The sequence below is a fragment of the Schistocerca piceifrons genome, chromosome 3 (genome assembly GCF_021461385.2).
Source record: "Schistocerca piceifrons isolate TAMUIC-IGC-003096 chromosome 3, iqSchPice1.1, whole genome shotgun sequence".
NCBI classification, from domain to species: Eukaryota; Metazoa; Arthropoda; class Insecta; order Orthoptera; family Acrididae; genus Schistocerca; species Schistocerca piceifrons.
The window spans coordinates 34,807,348-34,829,229 of record NC_060140.1 but is presented as its reverse complement, the minus strand read 5'-3'; the positions used below and the strand labels follow the sequence as shown (position 1 = coordinate 34,829,229).

Sequence of the window (21,882 nt, the reverse complement as noted above, 5' to 3'; positions counted from 1 at the left end):
CGCTTGCAGTGCGCCGTCAATGATACGCATAGGCGACTGCGATGTGCACACCCAAGTAATTTTACAGTTTGAGATCAGAAACAGTTGGCTGAAAATGAAAGTGTTGGTGTGATGTTGTCATCAGTGTGTGACAGTCATTAAATTATTCTGTAGAAGAGTTACGAGACAGTTTCTGGTGACAAGACTGCTAGTACTGCACGCTTATACCTCGACACGAAGTGTAGGAGTGTGCCCGCCAGCAGGACAATTCCCAAGCGCACTAACCAACGCTACCTCTACCGTGTGGGCAGCGTGGGTAGCTGGCTCGTTGTGTTGCCATTTTACCTTTCGACGGTACATCGCTATTTCCTCCTGGTTCATAAGATGTAGCCATACAGACTGACTGCCGTCTTTGTTGTTCAATCCAGCGGTCGGGGAGTCACTTGAAAGCAGTCAGATGGCTTCAGGGCGCGGAGTAGTCGCACAGAAGGAGGCAGTGACTACATCTGATCCTGCCTCGCAGATCGAGAAGAGGCTGCAGTCCTAGGAATTATCCAAGTACGTCAACAAGCATTCTCCAGACAGTCTGAGAACAATAAGTCGCGTGATTTGCCTCGTGCACCGCATCACACTAAGTGTTCAGCGTCTCTAGTCACACCCACGAGGGTTCTTCACCAGATGTACCAAAATACGGAGACCACGTACAAAGAGGAACGTTTCCGGTATATAAACAGAAGACAGACCTGCGGAGAATCATTCTAGCTTTGACACGTGATGCAATGGGTAAATCATGCGACTCTGACAAAGGGAAAACTTATGATTCCGGGCATCAGAATGACTGCACAGCGCCGGCCGGAGTGGCCAAACGGTTCTCGGCGCTACAGTCTGGAGCCGAGCGATCGCTACGGTCGCAGGTTCGAATCCTGCCTCGGGCATGGATGTGTGTGATGTTCTTAGGTTAGTTAGGTTTAATTAGTTCTAAGTTCTAGGCGACTAATGACATCAGAAGTTAAGTCGCATAGTGCTCAGAGCCATTTTTTTGACTGCACAGCAACACAGAAAATGACAGAACATATGCGTTTTCTCTTAATGATGATCTGTCTATATGTTTAAAGTACTGAATCGTACTCTCTTTTGTCAAAACACGTACAACTCACAACCTTCATCTGGGTGTTAAAAATCCATCCTGCGATTATCAGTGACGGCTTGGGGTCTTGTGCAGTTGTGACCAGGCCACAGCTGCCCCTACAACTACCAAACCGTTCTGTGTCCGCGACATTCTTGCGATTATTTCGGCTCCCGTCCTATGCCGAAACGAGTTTATGACGAGAACCACCCTGGAAATTGAGGGAGGTGAGATTCGTCTGGGAAGAGTACACCCTTCTTTTTGTTCATGGTGTGACACTGATATTGCTAATTCTGCGTGACACAATGTCACACATTGATCAACATCCGACAAGCTGGCCAGGGTGAGAAGAGATATTTGTCCACGCACCGTGTGTCTGCCTGCCGTGTCCTGTCAGTGTGCAGGGCGGTCGCGGTACTGTACGCTTAGAACACCACACAAGAAACTCTGCTGCAATTTTGCTTGTACATAATAAAAATGTCATTCTTCTTCCAGTGCTACCCCAGTGGTGGCAGCACAATCGTGGGATATTAGCACAATTTAACCGTGCCCTGTGTATGTGAGTATGAATACGTAATTGTCTATAGAAACGCTCCTACTTGGATTTCCCACCGTTATTTACAAGTCTGCTACAACATTGCGGTGTTGGACACCTCTAAGGCAATCTGACAGTGCTTTTTCTTTCTCTGTCCCTTGTTTTCCAGTCATCAGTCTTCTGACTGATTTGATGAGGTACACCACGAATAACTCTCCTCCGCCAATCTTTCGGTTGGAGTACTGATCGCAACCTACACACTCATATATTTGCTGAAAGTATTCCAGTCTCTATCTTCATGTACAGTTTTTGCCATGTACAGCGCCCTCTAGTACAGTGGAAGTTATTCCCTGATATTTCGACAGGTGTCCTACCACTCTGTCCCTTCTTCTTGCCAGTCTTGCTCAGGTATTCCTTTTTTCGCCGATTCTGCAGAGAGCCTCCTCATTCCTCAATTTATTAGCCCAGGTAATTTACAATATTCTGCTGAGCATCACATCTCAGATGCATCGTTTATCTTCTGCCCAGTTTTCGCACAGACCATATTTTGCTACCACACAGTGCTCAACTGAAGATGTCCTTCGTCAAATTAAGGCGTATATCTGATACTAGAAGACTTTTCTTGGCCAGTAATCCTGTTTTTGCCAGTGCTATTCTGCTTTTTATGGCCTCCTTGCTTCGTCCATCTTGTGTTCTTTTGCTGCCTGGGTAACACAATTCCTTAACTTGGTCTATTTCGTGATCGCCAATTCTGATGTGAAGTGCATTTCTTTGACCTTGGAGTCATTTTAATGTTACACACCACTTTAATATTACGCTAGATATATATACGAGTTCGTATTTGCCTCTGACTTTCAACTGACTTAATGCAACTCGGTGCCATTTATATGCTTCATTTTAATACTTTGCCGTGATGGCCAGAGAGAAAGAGAGAGGGAGAAATGGGGCAGAAATCAAAACTGCGCTGCTTCCATCATCTTGGATTTACTTAAATTTCCCCTCAATTTTTATGTTTCCTGACAATGTCATCTTTGATTTTTATAGCTTTCCACCATTTTTTTTTAATTTCCCACCGTGCACCATCTTTGATCTTTAGATTTTCCGCCAGTTTCTAAATTTCCTAACACTTTATACACACAGCTGCTGGCCTGTTTTCAACTTCCCACTGACGTGTTTGAATTTCCTGCCACTCGCCATCTTCGATGTTTTTAATTCTGGCAAAATGCGATTGCAGTATCACAACCGTGGTACTGATAGGTAACAGAGTCTGGAAAAATGTACCAGATAGCTAGTATCTATACTTCTCCCCTCTACACGAAACATTGCATGTTGACACTGAGTCATTAAGGCAAATGTTACACTTTGATACTGACATGACTGAATATGATCTATATATAGAGTGTTCCTGACAATGCCTCGTATCACTGCTGGCACAGTACAGAAAGTGGAAGGATGCTCGAGGTCTTTTTTAAGTAATGCGACCTTTTAGTAATCACAAACACGTTTGAAGCAGTTACGAAAATAGCAAAACTCGGAGAAGTCACTAAGGGCATCGCTAGGGCACGCGGTCGTTTTTGTATCGCTCTGTGTCGACGCGCGTAGCGAGTGCCGTCTGTGTGTCCGCAGGATGCTGCAGCGGGCGCAGGAGACGGGCTACATCAACATCAACTGCGTGGACCCGCTGGGCCGCAGCGCGCTGCTCATGGCCATCGACAACGAGAACCTGGAGATGGTGGAGCTGCTGATCGAGTACAAGGTGGAGACGAAGGACGCGCTGCTGCACGCCATCTCGGAGGAGTTCGTGGAGGCGGTGGAGGTGCTGCTGGACCACGAGGAGACGCTGCACCGGCCCGGAGAGCCGCACGTCAGTAGCCGCTGCGTGAGCGCCCCCTACCCGCAGCCGCCGCCTGTTAGTATGCCGCCTCGCCCGGCGCCTACCGTCCTACCGTCCCGCCTGCTGCCCCACACCTCTCACTGTCCGCAGCGCACCTGTCTGCTCTCTGTCTTTAGTGCTGGGCTGCTGCTTCACGCTGCATGGCTGTTCGTGCTCGCCATGACACTGACCACACACACACACGCAAAGAGAGGGAGAGAGAGAGAGAGAGAGAGAGAGAGAGACAGAGTTGCACACATGTCCCCTCGTATGTACAGGGTGATCAAAAAGTTAGTATAAATTTGAAAACTTACTACACCACGGAATAATGTAGATAGAGAGGTAAAAACTGACACACATGCTTGGAATGACATGGGCTTTTATTAGAACAAAAAAAAGTTCACAAAATGTCCGACAAATGGCGCTGGACAGCAAAACGTCAGTGACTGCGCATGACAATCGTGTATAAAAGGAGCTGTAATGAGAGAGAGAGAATCAGATGCGCCAGCAGTCGCGGCATGTTGACGTTACCTGAAAAGGCGCTTTTAGTGAAGCTGTATTAGCACAATGGGGAATGTGCTAGTTCAGCGTTACGATCCTACCGCCATACGAAGGGGATTCGAACGGGTAAAGGTCCGTTGACAAATGCAGCTGTGGCGAGAATGATTTCGAAGTTCGATGCCACAGGTTGTTTAGACGATAGACCCCGTAGTGGCCGACCGATCACAAGGCGTAACGCTGTTGAGACAGTTCAGGAAGAAATGGAGACTGTAGTGGGTTCGTCTATGCATGGGGAAGTCAGCGCTCGTGCAGTAGCACGTCGCACCGGCATTCCATACACTACTGTTTGGTTGGCACTTAGGCGTACCCTCCGATGCTATCCGTACAAAATCCATCGGCCTCATGAACTGTTACCTTGCCATTTAGTGAAGCGGAGGGCATTTGCGGTGTGGGCATTTCAAAAGATGGCGGAAGATGACGATTGGTTGAGTAACGTGTTGTGGACCGACGAAGCTCATTTCACGCTCCGAGCGTCTGTCAACGCCCACAACTGCAGAATTTGGGATATCGAAAATCCTAGAACTCTCGTGGAAACTCCATTGCACGTCGAGAAAGTGACGGTATGGGTTGGATTTGCCACAAACACCGTTAGCGGGCCTTTTTTCTTCGAGAAAATGCGTGATTCTGGTTTTGTAACGGCTACCGTGACGGGTGAGAGGTACGCCGATATGTTACAGAATCGCATCATCCCCAGCCTGGCTGATAAACATCTGCTTGAACGTACGATGTTTATGCAGGATGGCGCCGCACCCCATATTGCTAGACGCGTGAAAATCTCTCGCGCGCGTCGTTTGGTGATGATCGTGTGCTCAACCGCCAATTTCGTCATGCTTGGCCTCCTAGGTCGCCAGGCCCCAGTCCGTGCGATTACTGGTTTTAGCGTTACCTGAAGTCGCGAGTGTATCGTGATCGACCGACATCGCTAGGGATGCTGAAAGACAACATCCGACGCCAATGCCTCACCATAACTCTGGACCCGTGGTCTAGGGGTAGCGTCTTCGATTCATAATCAAAACGTCTTCGGTCCCGGGTTCGATCCCCCCCCACTGTCTAAATTTTGATAAATAATCAGCATCGGCGGCCGAAGACTTCCGGCATAAGAAGTCAGCCTCATAGCCTCATTCTGCTAACGGCCTTGTCAAAGACGGCGGAGAAGCAGATAGAGGTTCAGGGCACTCACTCTCTTGTCCTAGGGGTGGGAAATCGCCCCTAAAGGCGGAAAAATCAGCAATGATCAACGACATGAGGATGCAGAAGGCAAAGGAAACCACTGCATTAAAGACACGTAACGTGTATCCACAGGACATGTGGCCTGTAATTGAAGAAGTATCATGATGATCTCTCCATTGGCAAAAGATTCCGGAATAGTCCCCCATTCGGATCTCCGGGAGGGGACTGCCAAGTGGGAGGTTACCATGAGAAAAAGATTGAATAATCAACGAAAGGAAAACGTTCTACGAGTCGGGGTGTGGAATGTCAGAAGCTTGAACGTGGTAGGGAAACTAGAAAATCTGATAAGGGAAATGCAAAGGCTCAATCTGGATATAGTAGGGGTCAGTGAAGTGAAGTGGAAGGAAGACAAGGATTTCTGATCAGATGAGTATCGGGTAATATCAACAGCAGCAGAAAATGGTATAACAGGTGTAGGATTCGTTATGAATAGGAAGGTAGGGCAGAGGGTGTGTTACTGTGAACAGTTCAGTGACCGGGTTGTTCTAATCAGAATCGACAGCAGACCAACACCGACAACGATAGTTCAGGTATACATGCCGACGTCGCAAGCTGAAGATGAACAGATAGAGAAAGTGTATGAAGATATTGAAAGGGTAATGCAGTATGCAAAGGGGGACGAAAATCTAATAGTCATGGGCGACTGGAATGCAGTTGTAGGGGAAGGAGTAGAAGAAAAGGTTACAGGAGAATATGGGCTTGGGACAAGGAATGAAAGAGGAGAAAGACTAATTGAGTTCTGCAACAAGTTTCAGCTAGTAACAGCGAATACCCTGCTCAAGAATCACAAGAGGAGGAGGTATACTTGGAAATGGCCGGGAGATAAGGGAAGATTTCAATTAGATTACATCATGGTCAGACAGAGATCCGAAATCAGATACTGGATTGTAAGGCGTACCCAGGAGCAGATATAGACTCAGATCACAATATAGTAGTGATGAAGAGTAGGCTGAAGTTCAAGACATTAGTCAGGAAGAATCAATACGCAAAGAAGTGGGATACGGAAGTACTAAGGAATGACGAGATACGTTTGAAGTTCTCTAACGCTATAGATACAGCAATAAGGAATAGCGCAGTGGGCAGTACAGTTGAAGAGGAATGGACATCTCTCAAAAAGGGCCATCACAGAAGTTCGGAAGGAAAACATAGGTACAAAGAAGGTAGCTGCGAAGAAACCATGGGTAACAGAAGAAATACTTCAGTTGGTTTATGAAAGGAGGAAGTACAAACATGTTCCGGGAAAATCAGGAATACAGGAATACAAGTCGCTGAGGAATGAAATAAATAGGAAGTGCAGGGAAGCTAAGACGAAATGGCTGCAGGAAAAATGTGAAGACACCGAAAGAGATATGATTGTCGGAAGGACAGACTCAGCATACAGGAACGTCAAAACAACCTTTGGTGACATTAAAAGCAACGGTGGTAACATTAAGAGTGCAACGGGAATTCCACTGTTAAATGCAGAGGAGAGAGCAGATACATGGAAAGAGTACATTGAAAGCCTCTATGAGGGTGAAGATTTGTCTGATGTGATAGAGGAGGAAACGGGAGTCGATTTAGAAGAGATAGGGGATCCAGTATTAGAATCGGAATTTAAAAGAGCTTCGGTGGACTTACGGTCAAATAAGGCAGAAGGGATAGATTTCCATCAGAATTTCTAAAATCATTGGGGGAAGTGGCAACAAAACGACTATTCACGTTGGTGTGTAGAATACATGAGTCTGGCGACATACCATCTGACTTTCGGAAAAGCATCATCCACACAATTTCGAAGACGGCAAGAGCTGACAAGTGCAAGAATTATCGCACAATCAGCTTAACAGCTCATGCATCGAAGCTACTTACAAGAATAATATACAGAAGAATGGAAAAGAAAATTGAGAATGCGCTAGGTGACGATCAGTTCGGCTTTAGGAAAAGTAAAGGGACGAGAGAGGCAATTCTGACGTTACGGCTAATAATGGAAGCAAGGCTAAAGAAAAATCAGGACACTTTCATAGGATTTGTCGACCTGGAAAAACCGTTCGACAATATAAAATGGTGCAAGCTGTTCGAGATTCTGCAAAATGTAGGGCTAAGCTATAGGGAGAGACAGGTCATATACAATATGTACAACAACCAAGAGGGAATTATAAGAGTGGACGATCAATAACGAAGTGCTCGTATTAAGAGGGTGTAAGACAAGGCTGTACCCTTTCACCCCTACTCTTCAATCTGTACATCGAGGAAGCAATGATGGAAATAAAAGAAAGGTTCAGGAGTGGAATTAAAATACAAGGTGAAAGGATATCAATGATACGATTCGCTGATGACATTGCTATCCTGAGTGAAAGTGAAGAAAAATTAAATGATCTGCTGAACGGAATGAACAGTCTAATGAGTACACAGTATGGTTTGAGAGTAAATTGGCGAAAGACGAAGGTAATGAGAAGTAGTAGAAATGAGAACAGCGAGAAACTAACATCAGGATTGATGGTCACGAAGTCAATGAAGTTAAGGAATTCTGCTACCTAGGCGGTAAAATAACCAATGACGGATGGAGCAAGGAGGACATCAAAAACAGACTCGCTATGGCAAAAAAGGCATTTCTGGCCAAGAGAAGTCTACTAATATCAAATACCGGGCTTAATTTGAGGAAGAAATTTCTGAGGATGTACGTCTGGAGTACAGCATTGTATGGTAGTGAAACATGGACTGTGGGAAAACCGGAACAAAATTGAATCGAAGCATTTGAGATGTGGTGCTATAGACGAATGTTGAAAATTAGGTGGACTGATAAGGTAAGGAATGAGGAGGTTCTACGCAGAATCGGAGAGGAAAGGAATATGTGGAAAACACTGACAAGGAGAAGGGACAGGATGATAGGACATCTGCTAAGACATGAGGGAATGACTTCCATGGTACTAGAGGGAGCTGTAGAGGGCAAAAACTGTAGAGGAAGACAGAGATTGGAATACGTCAAGCAAATAATTGAGGACGTAGGTTGCAAGTGCTACTCTGAGATGAAGAGGTTAGCACAGGAAAGGAATTCGTGGCGGGCCGCATTAAACCAGTCAGTAGACTGATGACAAAAAAAAAAAAAAAAAAACTCTGGACATGCTTTACAGTGCTCTTCACAACATTATTCCTCGACTACAGCTATTGTTGAGAAATGATGGTGGACATAAAGAGCATTTCCTGTAAGGAACATCATCTTTTTTATGCTAATTATTGCTATTCTGATCAGATGAAGCGCCATGTGTCGGACATTTTTTGAACTTTTGTATTTTTTTGGTTCTAATAAAACCCCATGTCATTCGAAGTATGTGTGTCAATTTGTACCTCTCTATCTACATTATTCCGTGATTTATTCAGTTTTCAAATTTATACTGACTTTTTGATCACCCGGCATTTTCACACAACATTTCTCTTTGCAGGCTTCTATATCTGCTACTAAAGTACTCAGGAATTTTAAAGACACACAGAAAGATGTGGGAGAAGCACTGAAAACGTAGGTTACCAGTCAGTGTGCCATTTTGTTCAATTACTGAAACAGTTGCGATACGTTAGGGCAAACTTAATTTTCACGTGTACTAAATAGGTGTAATCTACCATTAAATTTTATATCTTCGTGAGCTTGTAAAATAAAGTAATACGGGGGTCTTCAATGAGTAATGGAGCACATTTTTTTCTCCGTCAACGTCTGTTGAAAGAATGTGGAAATTCCTGTGGGACATCGCGCAATACTACCGCCACGGCCCCTGTAGCTTCGTGATGTTCCGGTAGGTGACGGTGCTTCACGTAGTCTTCAAAATGGCGTCTGTAACGAAGGTGCGTCCCAAGGAGAGAGTTTTCATTCAGTTTCTTTTGGCAGAAAACCAGAGCATTGCAGATATTCGCAGACGCTTGCTGAATGTCAATGGAAATCTGTCCGTAATAGCGACATCCCACCATAAACAGAAGCTCAAAACTTCCTTAGGTTTCAGACGTGTATAAGATTGCACAAAAATGTCAATCATTTAGCGGGTGATAAAATCTTGTAGTTCGAGTTTCCTATTCCGTACAGCGTTAATATTCCGAATACAAATACGGAATTCTGTTGTACATGCTGCAGTGTTATTAGTCTGAACCATCTAGTTTCGCTAGTGTTGCGGGCAATATAACTATCTTCTGAGGATAGCAGGGATAAAATGCAGGGAGCGAAAGGCTATTTACAACTTTTACAGAAACCAGACGCCAGTTACAACAGTCGAACGGTATAAAAGGGAGGCAATGATGGGAGTGGGACAGGACTGTAGCCTGTCCGCGATGTTATTAACTCTATACATCGAGCAAGCAATAAGGAAAACCAATGAAAAATTTGAAGCAGGAAATAAAGCTCTGTCAGAAGAAATTAAAAGTTTTGAGGCTTCTCGATGACATGGTAATTCTGTCAGAGACAGTAAAGGCCTTGGTAAAGCAGGTTAAGGGGACATTGTACGTGAAATTCGGTGAAATTTGAAATGTTCTGTTTTCTACTCCATAATGTACTTTGCCCCCCCCCCACCTCCCTCCCCCCCCCCCCCCCCAATGAACCACGGACCTTGCCGTTGGTGGAGAGGCATGCGTGCCTCAACGATACAGATAGCCGTACCGTAGGTGCAACCACAACGGAGGGGTATCTGTTGAGAGGCCAGACAAACGTGTGGTTCCTAAAGAGGGGCAGCAGCCTTTTCAGTAGTTGCAGGTGCAACAGACTGGATGATTGACTGATCTGGCCTTGTAACACTAACCAAAACGGCCTTTCAGTGCTGGTTCTGCCAACGGCTGAAAGCAAGGGAAAACTACAGCCCCCGTTTTTCCCGAGGGCATGCAGCTTTACTGTATGGTTAAATGATGATGGCGTCCTCTTGGGTCAAATATTCCGGAGGTAAAATAGTCCCCTCATTCGGATCTCCGGGCGCGAACTACTCAGGAGGACGTCGTTGTCAGGAGAAAGAAAACTGGCGTTCTACGGATCGGAGCGTGGAATGTCAGATCCCTTAATCGAGCAGGTAGGTTAGAAAATGTAAAAAGCGAAATGGATAGGTTAAAGTTAGATATAGTGGGAATTAGTGAAGTTCGCTGGCAGCAGGAACAAGACTTTTGGTCGGGTGAAACAGGGTTATAAATACAAAATCAAATAGGGGTAATGCAGGAGTAGCTTTAATAATGAATAGAAAAATAGGAGTGCTGGTTAGCTACTACAAACAGCATAGTGAACGCATTATTGTGGCCAAGGTAGACACGAAGCCCACGCCTACTACAGTAGCACAAGTTTATATGCCAACTAGCTCTGCAGATGATGAAGAAATTGATGAAATGCATGATGAGACAAAAGAAACTATTCAGGTGGTGAAGGGAGACGAAAATTTAATAGTTATGGGTGATTGGAATTAGACAGCAGGAAGAGGAAGAGCAGGAAACGTAGTAGGTGAATATGGACTGGGGCTAAGAAATGAAAGAGGAAGCCGCCTGGCAGAATTTTGCGCAGAGCATAACTTAATCATAGCTAACACTTGGTTCAAGAATCATGAAAGATGACTGTATACATGGAAGAACCCTGGAGATACTAGAAGGTATCAGATAGACTATATAATGGTAAGACAGAGATTTAGGAACCAGGTTTTAAATTGTAAGACATTTCCAGGGGCAGATGTGGACTCTGACCACAATCTGTTGGTTATGAACTGTAGATTAAAACTGAAGAAACTGCAAAGAGGTGGGAATTTAAGGAGATGGGACCTGGATAAACTGAACGAACCAGAGGTTGTACAGAGTTTCAGGGAGAGTATAAGGGAACAATTGACTGGAATGGGGGAAAGAAATACAGTAGAAAAAGAATGGGTAGCTTTGAGGAATGAAATAGTGAAGGCAGCAGAGCATCGAGTAGGTAAAAATACGAGGGCTAGTAGAAATCCATGGGTAACAGAAGAGATACTGAATTTAATTGATTAAAGGAGAAAATATAAAAATTCAGTAAATGAAGCAGGCAGAAAGGAATACAAACGTCTCAAAAATTAGATCGACAGGAAGTGCAAAGTGGCTAAGCAGGGATGGCTAGAGGACAAATGTAAGGATGTAGAGGCTTATCTCACTAGGGGTAAGATAGATACTGCCTAAAGGAAAATTGAAGAGACCTTTGGAGAAAGGAGAGCCACTTGCATATCAAGAGCTCAGATGGAAACCCAGTTATAAGCAAAGAAGGGAAAGCAGAAAGGTGCAAGGAGTATATAGAGGGTCTATACAAGGGCGAAGTACTTGAGGACAATATTATGGAAATGGAAGAGGATGTAGATGAAGATGAAATGGGAGATACGATACTGCGTGAAGAGTTCGACAGAGCAGTGAAAGACCTGGACCGAAGTAGACAAGAAACGGGAGTAGACAACATTCCATCAGAACTACTGACGTCCTTGGGAGAGCCAACCCGGACAAAACTCTACCATCTGGTGAGCAAGATGTGTGAGACAGGCGAAGTACCCTCAGACTTCAAGAAGAATATAATAATTCCAATCCCAAAGAAAGCAGGTGTTAACAGATGTGAAAATTACCGAACTATCAGTTTATTAAATCACAGCTGCAAAATACTAACAGACGAATGGAAAAACTAGTAGAAGCCGACATCGGGGAAGATCAGTTTGGATTCCGTAGAAATACTGGAACACGTGAGGCAATACTGACCTTACGGCTCACCTCAGAAGAAAGATAAAGGATAGACAAACCTACGTTTCTAGCATTTGTAGACTTAGAGAAAGTTTTTGACGATGTTGACTGGAATACTCTCTTCCAAATTCTAAAGGTGGCAGGGGTAAAATACAGGGAGCGATAGGCTATTTACAATTTGTACAGAAACCAGATGGCAGTTATAAGAGTCGAGGGACATGAAAGGGATGCAGTGGTTGGGAAGGGAGTGAGACTGGGTTGTAGCCTCTCCCCGATGCTATTCAATCTGTATATTCAGCAAGCAGTAAAGGAAACAAAAGAAAAGTTCGGAGTAGGTATTAAAATCCATGGAGAAGAAATAAAAACTTTAAGGTTCGCCGATGATATTGTAATTCTGTCAGAGACAGCAAAGGACTTAGAAGAGCAGTTGAACGGAATGGACAGTGTCTTGAAAGGAGGGTATAAGATGAACATCAACAAAAGCAAAACTAGGATAATGGAATGTAGTCGAATTAAGTTGGATGATGCTGAGGGAATTAGATTAGGAAATGAGACACTTAAAGTAGTAAAGGAGTTTTGCTTTTTGTGGAGCAAAATAACTGATGATGGTCGAACTAGAGAGGATATAAAATGTAGACTGGCAATGGCAAGGAAAGCGTTTCTGAAGAAGAGAAATTTGTTAACATCGAATATTGATTTAAGTGTCAGGAAGTCGTTTCTGAAAGTATTTGTATGAAGTGTAGCCATGTATGGAAGTGAAACATGGACGATAAATAGTTTAGACAAGAAGAGAATAGAAGCTTTCGAAATGTGGTGCTACAGAAGAATGCTGAAGATTAGATGGGTAGAACATAGTCCGCAGCTCTTGGTCGTGCGGTAGCGTTCCCGGGTTCTATTCCCGGCGGGGTCAGGGATTTTCTCTGCCTCGAGATGACTGGGTGTAGTGTGATGTCCTTAGGTTGGTTAGGTTTAAGTGGTTCTAAGTTCTAGGGGACTGATGACCATAGATGTTAAGTCCCATAGTGCTCAGAGCCATTTGAACCATTTTTGGTAGATCACATAACAAATGAGGAGGTATTGAATAGAATTGGGGAGAAGAGGAGTTTGTGGCACAACTTGACTAGAAGAAGAGATCAGTTGGTAGGACATGTCCTGAGGCATCAAGGGATCACCAATTTAGTACTGGAGGGCAGGGTGGAGGGTAAAAGTCGTAGAGGGAGACCAAGAGATGAATACACTAAGCAGATTCAGAAGGATGTAGGTTGCAGTAGTTACTGGGAGATGAAGAAGCTTGGACAGGATAGAGTAGCATGGAGAGCTGCATCAAACCATTCTCTGGACTGAAGAAGACAACAACAACAACAACAACAACAATGTACTTTCCTGATCATTTTGGTATCTAATACATTAAAATCAGAGAATTGGGAGACCTTGAAATAATATTTTGAATGTTGTCGTGTGATTGTCAAATTTCACGGGTACGCATATATTGCCACAGTTGAGCAGTCATATCTAGGGAACTACAGATATATGAATTACTTAGGTGATGGAGACACCAAGACTATCGTTTCAGTACAAAACAGTAAGCCCTAAGATGTTGCTATACAAAAACGTGAGTGTGTAGGACATGTCAAGAAAAGGATTGGAACATGTCTGCGTAACCTAAAAACCAAGCTGGGTAATACAAAACTGTCTGATGGCAAGACAGTAAAATGTGCTGGAAGACTAATGGACAAAGTTATTGATGAATTACAGGAATATTATGAGAAGGCGGTTAGACATAACTGTGACAATTTAGAGAAGATGAAAAGAGCTATGTGGAGCACTTTCTTTCATCGAATACCAGTCGATGAAAAGCCATGTCATGCTTTGTGTCCACTTACACCAAACACTTGGTGTAAATATAGGCAAGCTCAATTTTCTGGCATCCTGCATGAAATTACACGCAAACATTCTCTTCCTTTGGCAGTAAGGGAGGCAATCAAACCTATTTACAGAGATTTGGCAAATCCTGAGCTTCTAAAGAAGTGTTTACATTGCAAGACCCAGAATGTGAATGAATCCTTGAGTAACGTTTTGTGCTGCCGTGTGCCCAAAAATATATTTGTTGGCCTTATGACTCTAAAGTTACCAATGTCTGATGCTGTAACAACTTTTAACGGTGGTAACTGTGAAAGACTTAAGGTTCTGGAGAAGTTAGGTGTAAGATTTGGATAGAACACAGCTAAAGGACTGTGGGAACTGGATGAGCTTCGTGTACGTGAAGCAGAGTTAGCTACTCAGCAAATGACAACAGAAGCAAGAAAGAAAAGGAGGAGGCAAGCACTGGGCTGTTGTGACACTGAAGAAGACACAGGGCAATTGTAGTGAATAAAAGACGCAGAAATGTAACTCTGTATAAGAATTTGTAATTAAAAAATGGTTTAAAACCTCAATATCTCTGAACTGTATTTTTTGCAATAGATGGCCCGTTTTCTACAAAAAATACTGGTGGTAGAGACATGAAATTTTCACAACATGCTAAGTGTGAGGTTCAAAACATATGGAACTAGAATAATTAAAATATCCTGTTTTTATGTTCATTTACTTACAAAATTCTGTCAAAAAATTGAGTGTTTGAAAAAAAAGATAACGTGGCCCACAATACAATTTTAGTAAAAATTCTAGTTCAGTGTATCTAGAAAGGTGCATTCCATAATTATGGAAAATTGTAAGTTGGTGTCTTAAAAAGCTTCCAAGATAATGGGTCACAAAATTCGATAATTTAACATTGGCGGCATAGGACATACAATGTCCCCTTAATTGAATGGCCAGTGTCTGAAAGTAGGACACAATATGAACATCAACAGAAGCAAAACAATGATAACGGAATTTAGTCGAATTAAATCAGGCGATGCTAAGGGAACAAGATTAGGTAACCAGACACTAAAAGTAGTAAATGAGTTTTGTTACGTGGTCAGTAAAGAAACTGATGATGGTAGAAGTAGAAAGGATATAAAATGCAGCTTGCCAATGACGACGAAAGAATTTCTGAAGAAGTAAATTTGTTAACATCGAATATACACTGATCAGCCAAAACCTTTTGGCCACCTACGTAATAGCCTGTATGTCCACCTTCGGCACGAATGACAGCGGCGACCCCTAGTAGAATGGAAGCACTGAGGCCTTGGTAGGTTGCTGGGGGTGTTGGCACCACACCGGCACACACATGTCACCTAAATGCGGTAATTTCGTGGAAGGGGGGCGATGAGCTCTGACGCCACCGTCATTGACATCCCAGATAGGGTTCAGATGCGGTGAGTTGAGGCCCAACACGTCAATTGTAATTAGCCACTACGTTTCTCGAACAACACCTTCAAACCCGTGGCCTAGTGGCATGGCACATTATCTTGTTGAAAAATGCCACTGCCTTTGGGAAACACGATCGTCACGAAGGGGTGTACGTGTTGTACAACCTGTGTACGATACTCCTTGGCTGTGACGGTGCCTCGCACTAGCTCCACTGGACCCAGGGGTGCACACGTGGATGTTATCGAGAGCATAATGGAGCCGTCCAGCAGTACGGGTGTCGAGCAGCCGGTCCAATGGAAGACGACTGATTCGTGCCCTCCCATCGGAATTCATCAGACCCTGCAACGTTCTGCCACTGCGCCAACGTCCACTGCCGACGGTCACGTACCCGTTTCAGTCTTAGTTGCCGATGCCGTGGTGTTAGCGTTGGCACATGTATGCGTCGTCGGCGGAGGCCCATCGTTTGTAATGTTTGGTGCATTGTGTGTTCAGACACACATGTACTCTGCCCATCGTTAAAATTTGATTTTAATTTCGCCACAGTTCGTCGCCTGTCCTATTTTGGACTGCCCACCCTACAACGTCCGACATGTGTAATGAGGGACGGCCGCCAGAACCCAGGACGTCTAGGTTTCGACACCCGTTGAACCTAACAGAGCCCTCTTCGACATTTGCCGAAATGCCCGTGCCAAGCCTCTGGGCCGTCAGAATCTGCCCTCGGTCAAACTCCGATAGATATCACACCTTCCCCATTCTACACACGGTGCCAAGCCTCTGGGCCGTCAGAATCTGCCCTCGGTCAAACTCCGATAGATATCACACCTTCCCCATTCTACACACGGTGCCAAGCCTCTGGGCCGTCAGAATCTGCCCTCGGTCAAACTCCGATAGATATCACACCTTCCCCATTCTACACACGGATAGCACGCTACGTGCACCGTGTGTGTGCCCGACAAGCAGCCGTACCTCCCCAGGTGAAGCTGTTATCACGTGGCCGGGTTTATATCCATAGTAGATCGGCGCTCATAATGTTTCGGCTGATGAGTGTCAGTTTGTTACCAAGTCTTTTCTGAAGCTCTTCGTCTCGAATGTAAGTGAAATTGGACGATAAACAGTTTAGCCGAGAACAGTATAGAGACTTTTGAAATGTGGTGCTACAGAAGAAGGGTGAAGATGATATGGGTACATCATGTAAATAATGGTACTGAATAGAACTGGGCAGGAAAGAAATTTGTGGCACAACCCGGGATCGGTTGATAGGACATATTGTGAGACATCAAGAGACCACCTGGTTAGTACTGAAGTCTTGGGGGCAAAAACTGTAGAGGGAACACCATGAAATGAATACAGTAAGCAGATTCAGGAGGATGTAGGCGGCATTTTTTTCGGCGATGAAGAGGCTTGCATCAAACCAGTCTTCAGAGTGAAGACCTCAACAACACCAACGACTATCTTCGACAGCTTGTTCTTTGCCACCTGCATTTTTCTCACGGTGGCAATGAGTTTGTACAATAAATTACGGCTGCTAAGAAACACAGTTGTATCTTCCGTAAGTGCAGCGTGTGCCACTTTTTCTGGCGTCGCCCTCGACCCAGAGCGGTGGGTGTTGCGTTGTGAGTCCCGCAAAGTAGAAGTAAAAGCACCCCTCGCAATCCCGCGTCCGGCCATCCTGATTTAGGTTTTCCGTGATTTCCCTAAATCGCCCCAGGCAAATGCCGGGATGGTTCCTTTGAAAGTGCGCGGCCGACTTCCTTCCCCGTCCTTCCCTAACCCGATGAGACCGATGACCTCGTTGTTTGGTCTCGTCCCCCAAAACAACCCAACCCCACACCTTGGCCGGTCTCGTGGCAGGCGTGGAGGTGGGTAAGTGGGTCAGCTACGTCAGCCACTACACGTTCCAGCCTCCTGTCGTCTCTGAGACGGGTGGATACTTTTCAAGCGACTTCTCGAACTCACAACAGCCTTTCCAGGATGCAGCATGTGGTCCGTGGCAGCCTGGACACCCTGGTGAAATTTGCACTTCTTACTGGTGTGCAAGTCGCCACACTTCTCGCAACGCGACGGCAACCAGCAATAGGTCGGCCTGTGTGTCCAACTTTGGCATCGTTTGCAAACCCTCTGTGCTGCAGCCGTGTCCGTTCTGGGGAGTGCTGCTGTGCGAGCCCTCCACGACCAACAGTGTGTCCATCCCGTGTAATCCTCTCCATTCCTGCACAACTCCTGCAACCTACATCCGCCCCAACCTGCTTGCCGTGCTCAAGTCTTGCTCCACATCTATAATATTTTATCCCCGATACTTTCTTTCCTTACCGGAATGACACTCCGCCGATGCCCCCGAATGTTCCCTGTCAAACGATCCCTTCTTTTTGTCCAGTCGTCCCATAAATTTTTCTTCTTTCTGTTTCGATTCGGTCGCATGTGATTACTAATCCGATCTGTGTACCTAATCTTCAACATCCCCCTGTACCACCAAATTTAAAAACTATTCTTATCTGAACTGCTTATCCTGCACGTTTGACGTCTGTACACAGATACACGCCAGACAAATACTTCCTAGGGAAGATATTGTAACACTTATATTCATATTCGACTTTTATAAATTTCTATTTGTCAAAATGGTTTTCTTGCTGCTACCAGTCTTCGTTTTACATTATCTCTACTCCTGCCATCATTAGTCATCGTGCTACCTAAATAACACAGCTCTCGTTGGCTAATTCGAGGGACTGTTACCTAATCTAGTTTCCTCAGCATCGCCTGACTCGATTCGGCTACGTTCCGTTACGCTTGTACTTTTTGTTCTTATTCATCTCACAACCTCTTCTCAAGAAGGTGTCTCTTCCGTTCGAATCTGTGCCAAGGGCTTTGCGTCTCTGTCAGAATTATAAGGTCTTCGGCAACCCTCAGAATCGTCATTTTCTCTTTCTGAATTGCATTCCCGTCTGTAATTTCTCACTGCTTTCCTTATGTGTAGGCTGTTTAACGCCGTGGTGGCTGTACAGCCAACGGAAATAAAGCTGTGGTGCGCTCCCTCTGTGTTTGAAATCCCTCCTTAGGCCGGTATTACACTATCAAATTTCTTTGTCCAATATCTTTGTCAAAGATATTTGATAGTGTAATAGGGACTTTGTCAAATGTCGTCCAATATTTGATCAAATCTAGGGCCTCGCTGTATATTTGATCAAAGAAACCGCTTGTCTTCTGTTCACTGCAATGTGACATGTTACCACATGGGGCGCTAGCATCGCTGCAGCGTTCTGTCGTCTGTAGTGTTTTTATAAACATTGCCGGTAAATACAATTGGTGTGTGCCGACAACTACAAAATTAATAGAGATGTCTGAAGCTGATGGGGCGCTTTACAACGTGAGGCACCCTGAATACAAAAATAGATTAATAAGATTGGAGACCTAACCTGACCTAACCTATCCTAACATAACCCTCTCCTGTAGCAAGGAATCGGAGTGTTATTGTGAGCCTGTCTTCTGAAGATGTAGCAGTTCTTAAGTGAATATTGTGCTTTGTGATATGAGGATACACTTCATTGAGCATATACAGAAATGTATGCTCATCCATTCTTAAGTAATTGATGTACGACTTGACGTCTTCCACTGTAAGCTCACGTAACAAGTTTTGTTGAATGCTTTTATCGTGTCGTCGTAAATCCCACGGCTTCACCCAGATTAGATTAGTTTCTCGTTCCATAGATCCGTGCTGAGGAGATCCTCGTAGATGTGAAACATGTCGATTTTTTTAAGCTGAAATAACAATACTAATAGTATGAATAAATACAATACATCATTTGTTTCTATTAAAAATTTCGCCAATGGAGTAGAAGGAGTTGGCCAGTAGTAAGTCTTTCAGGCTCCTTTTAAACTGATCTTTATTTCTAACTAAATTTTTTATGTTTGCTGGCAAATTATTGAAGATGAGTGTTCCTGAGTAGTGGACCCCTTTTTGAACTAAAGTAAGTGCTTTTAAGTCTTTGTGCAGATCATTTTTGTTCCTGGTATTGTATGTATGAACTGAGTTGTTTGCTGGAAAAAGAGATATATTATTTACGACAAATTTCATTAAGAAGTAAATATACTGAGAGGCAGTAGTTAGTATACCCAGTTCTTTGAAGAGGTTTCTGCAGGAGGTCCGTGAATTTACTCCACAAATAATACGTATTACACGCTTTTGGACCTTGAAAAGTTTTGTTTGACTTCAAGATTAACCCCCAAAATATTATCCCATATGACATTATGGAATGAAAGTATGCAAGCTTTTTCATTTTTATGTTGCCTATGTCTGCTAACACTCGAATTGCAAATACAGATTTGTTAAGGCCTTTCTGCAGTTCTCTGGTGTGCTCCTCCCAACTGAATTTATTATCAAGTTGTAATCCCAGGACTTTTAAGACTGTCAACCTCGTATGTATGGTTCCATTTTTTCCCCCCACTTCCTTTCCGCATGTGCACACAATGCAATTGGAGTACGTAGAACTGCTGCGGTTAATAACAACTTGTTGTCAGCCATCTTGAACTTTGACGAAAAATTTGATGACAGTGTAATACCCCTTCTAGCGCTACGTCAAAGATCTTTGTCAAATATATTGGACGGAATATTGGATCACATCTTTGATCAAATCTTTGACAAAGAAATTTGATAGCGTAATAACGGCCTTAGGGGTGCTCCCAGTCCAGAGGCAGAAGGCGCGGTGGCGACGTGTGGCGGTCACGTGCCGCTGTGGCGAGTTCCCCTTCCCCCCGCCCCTGCAACTACAAACAGAAGAGAAGGCGCACGGCGGCGAGTCGCTTTGTTCCCCCTTGTGCAGACACGAGTGGCGTTGCGAGGCGATGTGCGGTAGGCGTAGTGCGCTGTTCTTTCGTTTCTCCCGTCAAATGGCGCGCCACACACTTTGCACGATAATGGGAGTGAACTTGATAAGTACGACTTTGGAGGCTTTGAATGTATCAAGCCTAGCTGAAAGCAGAAAACATCTTCATCTGATGAAATGCATTGTCATCAGAAACATTTTACTTTAGAGCTTGTCGTAAGTGAACAACCTAACCTGTGACCTGCAGAACTGCTGCCAATAAAATTTTACACATGCGAGTCTATCGTGACTGCAATAGGCAATCTGAAATGAAATGCGCGAGCATTTTAGGTAAGCATGTGGAAAGACATTCCTTAATAAATCGTTGATAAGGCTGTTGTAGTTCTCAGTAATTCTTTATTTGATCTCCTATTACAGTAATTCCGGACAGAGGCCTTGAGAATATCGTGTCACAAACAGGAATAATGTTATGTAAGTACCTCCAGTGGTAACATCAGTTTCCGAAGCATTGCAACAGAATTGTGTATTAATAGTTTTACGATAATATACCAGATTCGTCATGGGGACATTTAGTCAGCGCGAGAGCGTTACGGAGATGCTGAACAAGCTCCAGTGGCGGACACTTCAAGAAAGGCGTTACGCAATACGGAGAGGTTCAAATGGCTCTGAGCACTATGGGACTTAACATCTATGGTCATCAGTCCCCTAGAACTTAGAACTACTTAAACCTAACTAACCTAAGGACATCACACAACACCCAGCCATCACGAGGCAGAGAAAATCCCTGACCCCGCCGGGAATCGAACCCGGGAACCCGGGCGTGGGAAGCGAGAACGCTACCGCACGACCACGAGATGCGGGCAATACGGAGAGGTTTATTATCGAAATTACGAGAGAGCACATTCCGGGAAGAGATGGGCAACATATTACTACCGCCCACATATATCTCGCGTAATGATCACAACGAAAAGATCCGAGAAATTAGAGCAAATACGGAGACTTCAAGCAGTCGTTCTTCCCATGCACAATTCGTGAATGGAACAGGGAAGGGGGGATCAGATAGTGGTACAATAAGTACCCTCCGCCACACACCGTAAGGTGGCTCGCGGAGTATAGATGTAGATGTAGATGTAGATGTAGATGTAGATGAGAATTTTGCTGATTTTATTCCTCTTGAAAACAAGCTGTTAAGTATACGTCGCTGTTTTGTAAACAGATCTCATCTGTCAAAGAGTAGTAAGGAACGTTACACCTTACGTCTGTTAATAGAATTGATTATGGCAAATGAATCTGTTCTTGTTCCAACTTTAGTCAAGAGTTATTGCTATGAAATACTCGTCCGTCGCTGACGAATTCGTATTCACCTCTATCCACTATTATTAATACACTATCTTCATCCGTGAATGCTAGCAACAAATCTAAAAAAAATTAGATATATTTCACTGAGGCATCCCGAACATTAAGCGGTATCATTTTTTGTGTGTTTATCGCACAGCCCACCGACAGAGACTGGCAGATTCCACAGTGCGTAGAAGCAGGTGGGTATTTTACCTCATTCGGCCGCAGTTCGTTGCTCGTGTCTGAATGATATATTTCACTACATAAACATTTTTCAGACATGCTGTATATGTTTTCGGAATTATCGGAAAACCCGTTTGTTATCCTTTTTCGACTATAACGGAGTGATCCAGTTTCTTCTTCGCTGCTGAACATGTACGGGTTGCCCGGGTCTGGTCCAGGGTGCACACTCGCCAGCGCTGTGGGGCGCGGCGCACCCCGCCCACCACCTTAGCGTGTGCGGCTCGCG

At 44.3% G+C, this 21,882-nt stretch overlaps 1 protein-coding gene across 1 annotated transcript in view; it reads left to right on the top strand.

Moving 5' to 3' along the window:
- Positions 1-2,862: 2,862 nt before the first annotated feature.
- The window catches only part of LOC124788373 (transient receptor potential-gamma protein-like), a 57,558-nt gene continuing 38,538 nt past the window's right edge, over positions 2,863-21,882 (top strand). Inside the window, exons 1-2 of the mRNA XM_047255638.1 lie at positions 2,863-2,897; positions 3,243-3,504. Coding sequence (XP_047111594.1) covers positions 2,863-2,897; positions 3,243-3,504 — 297 coding nt within the window. The remainder of the gene's footprint in view (positions 2,898-3,242; positions 3,505-21,882) is intronic.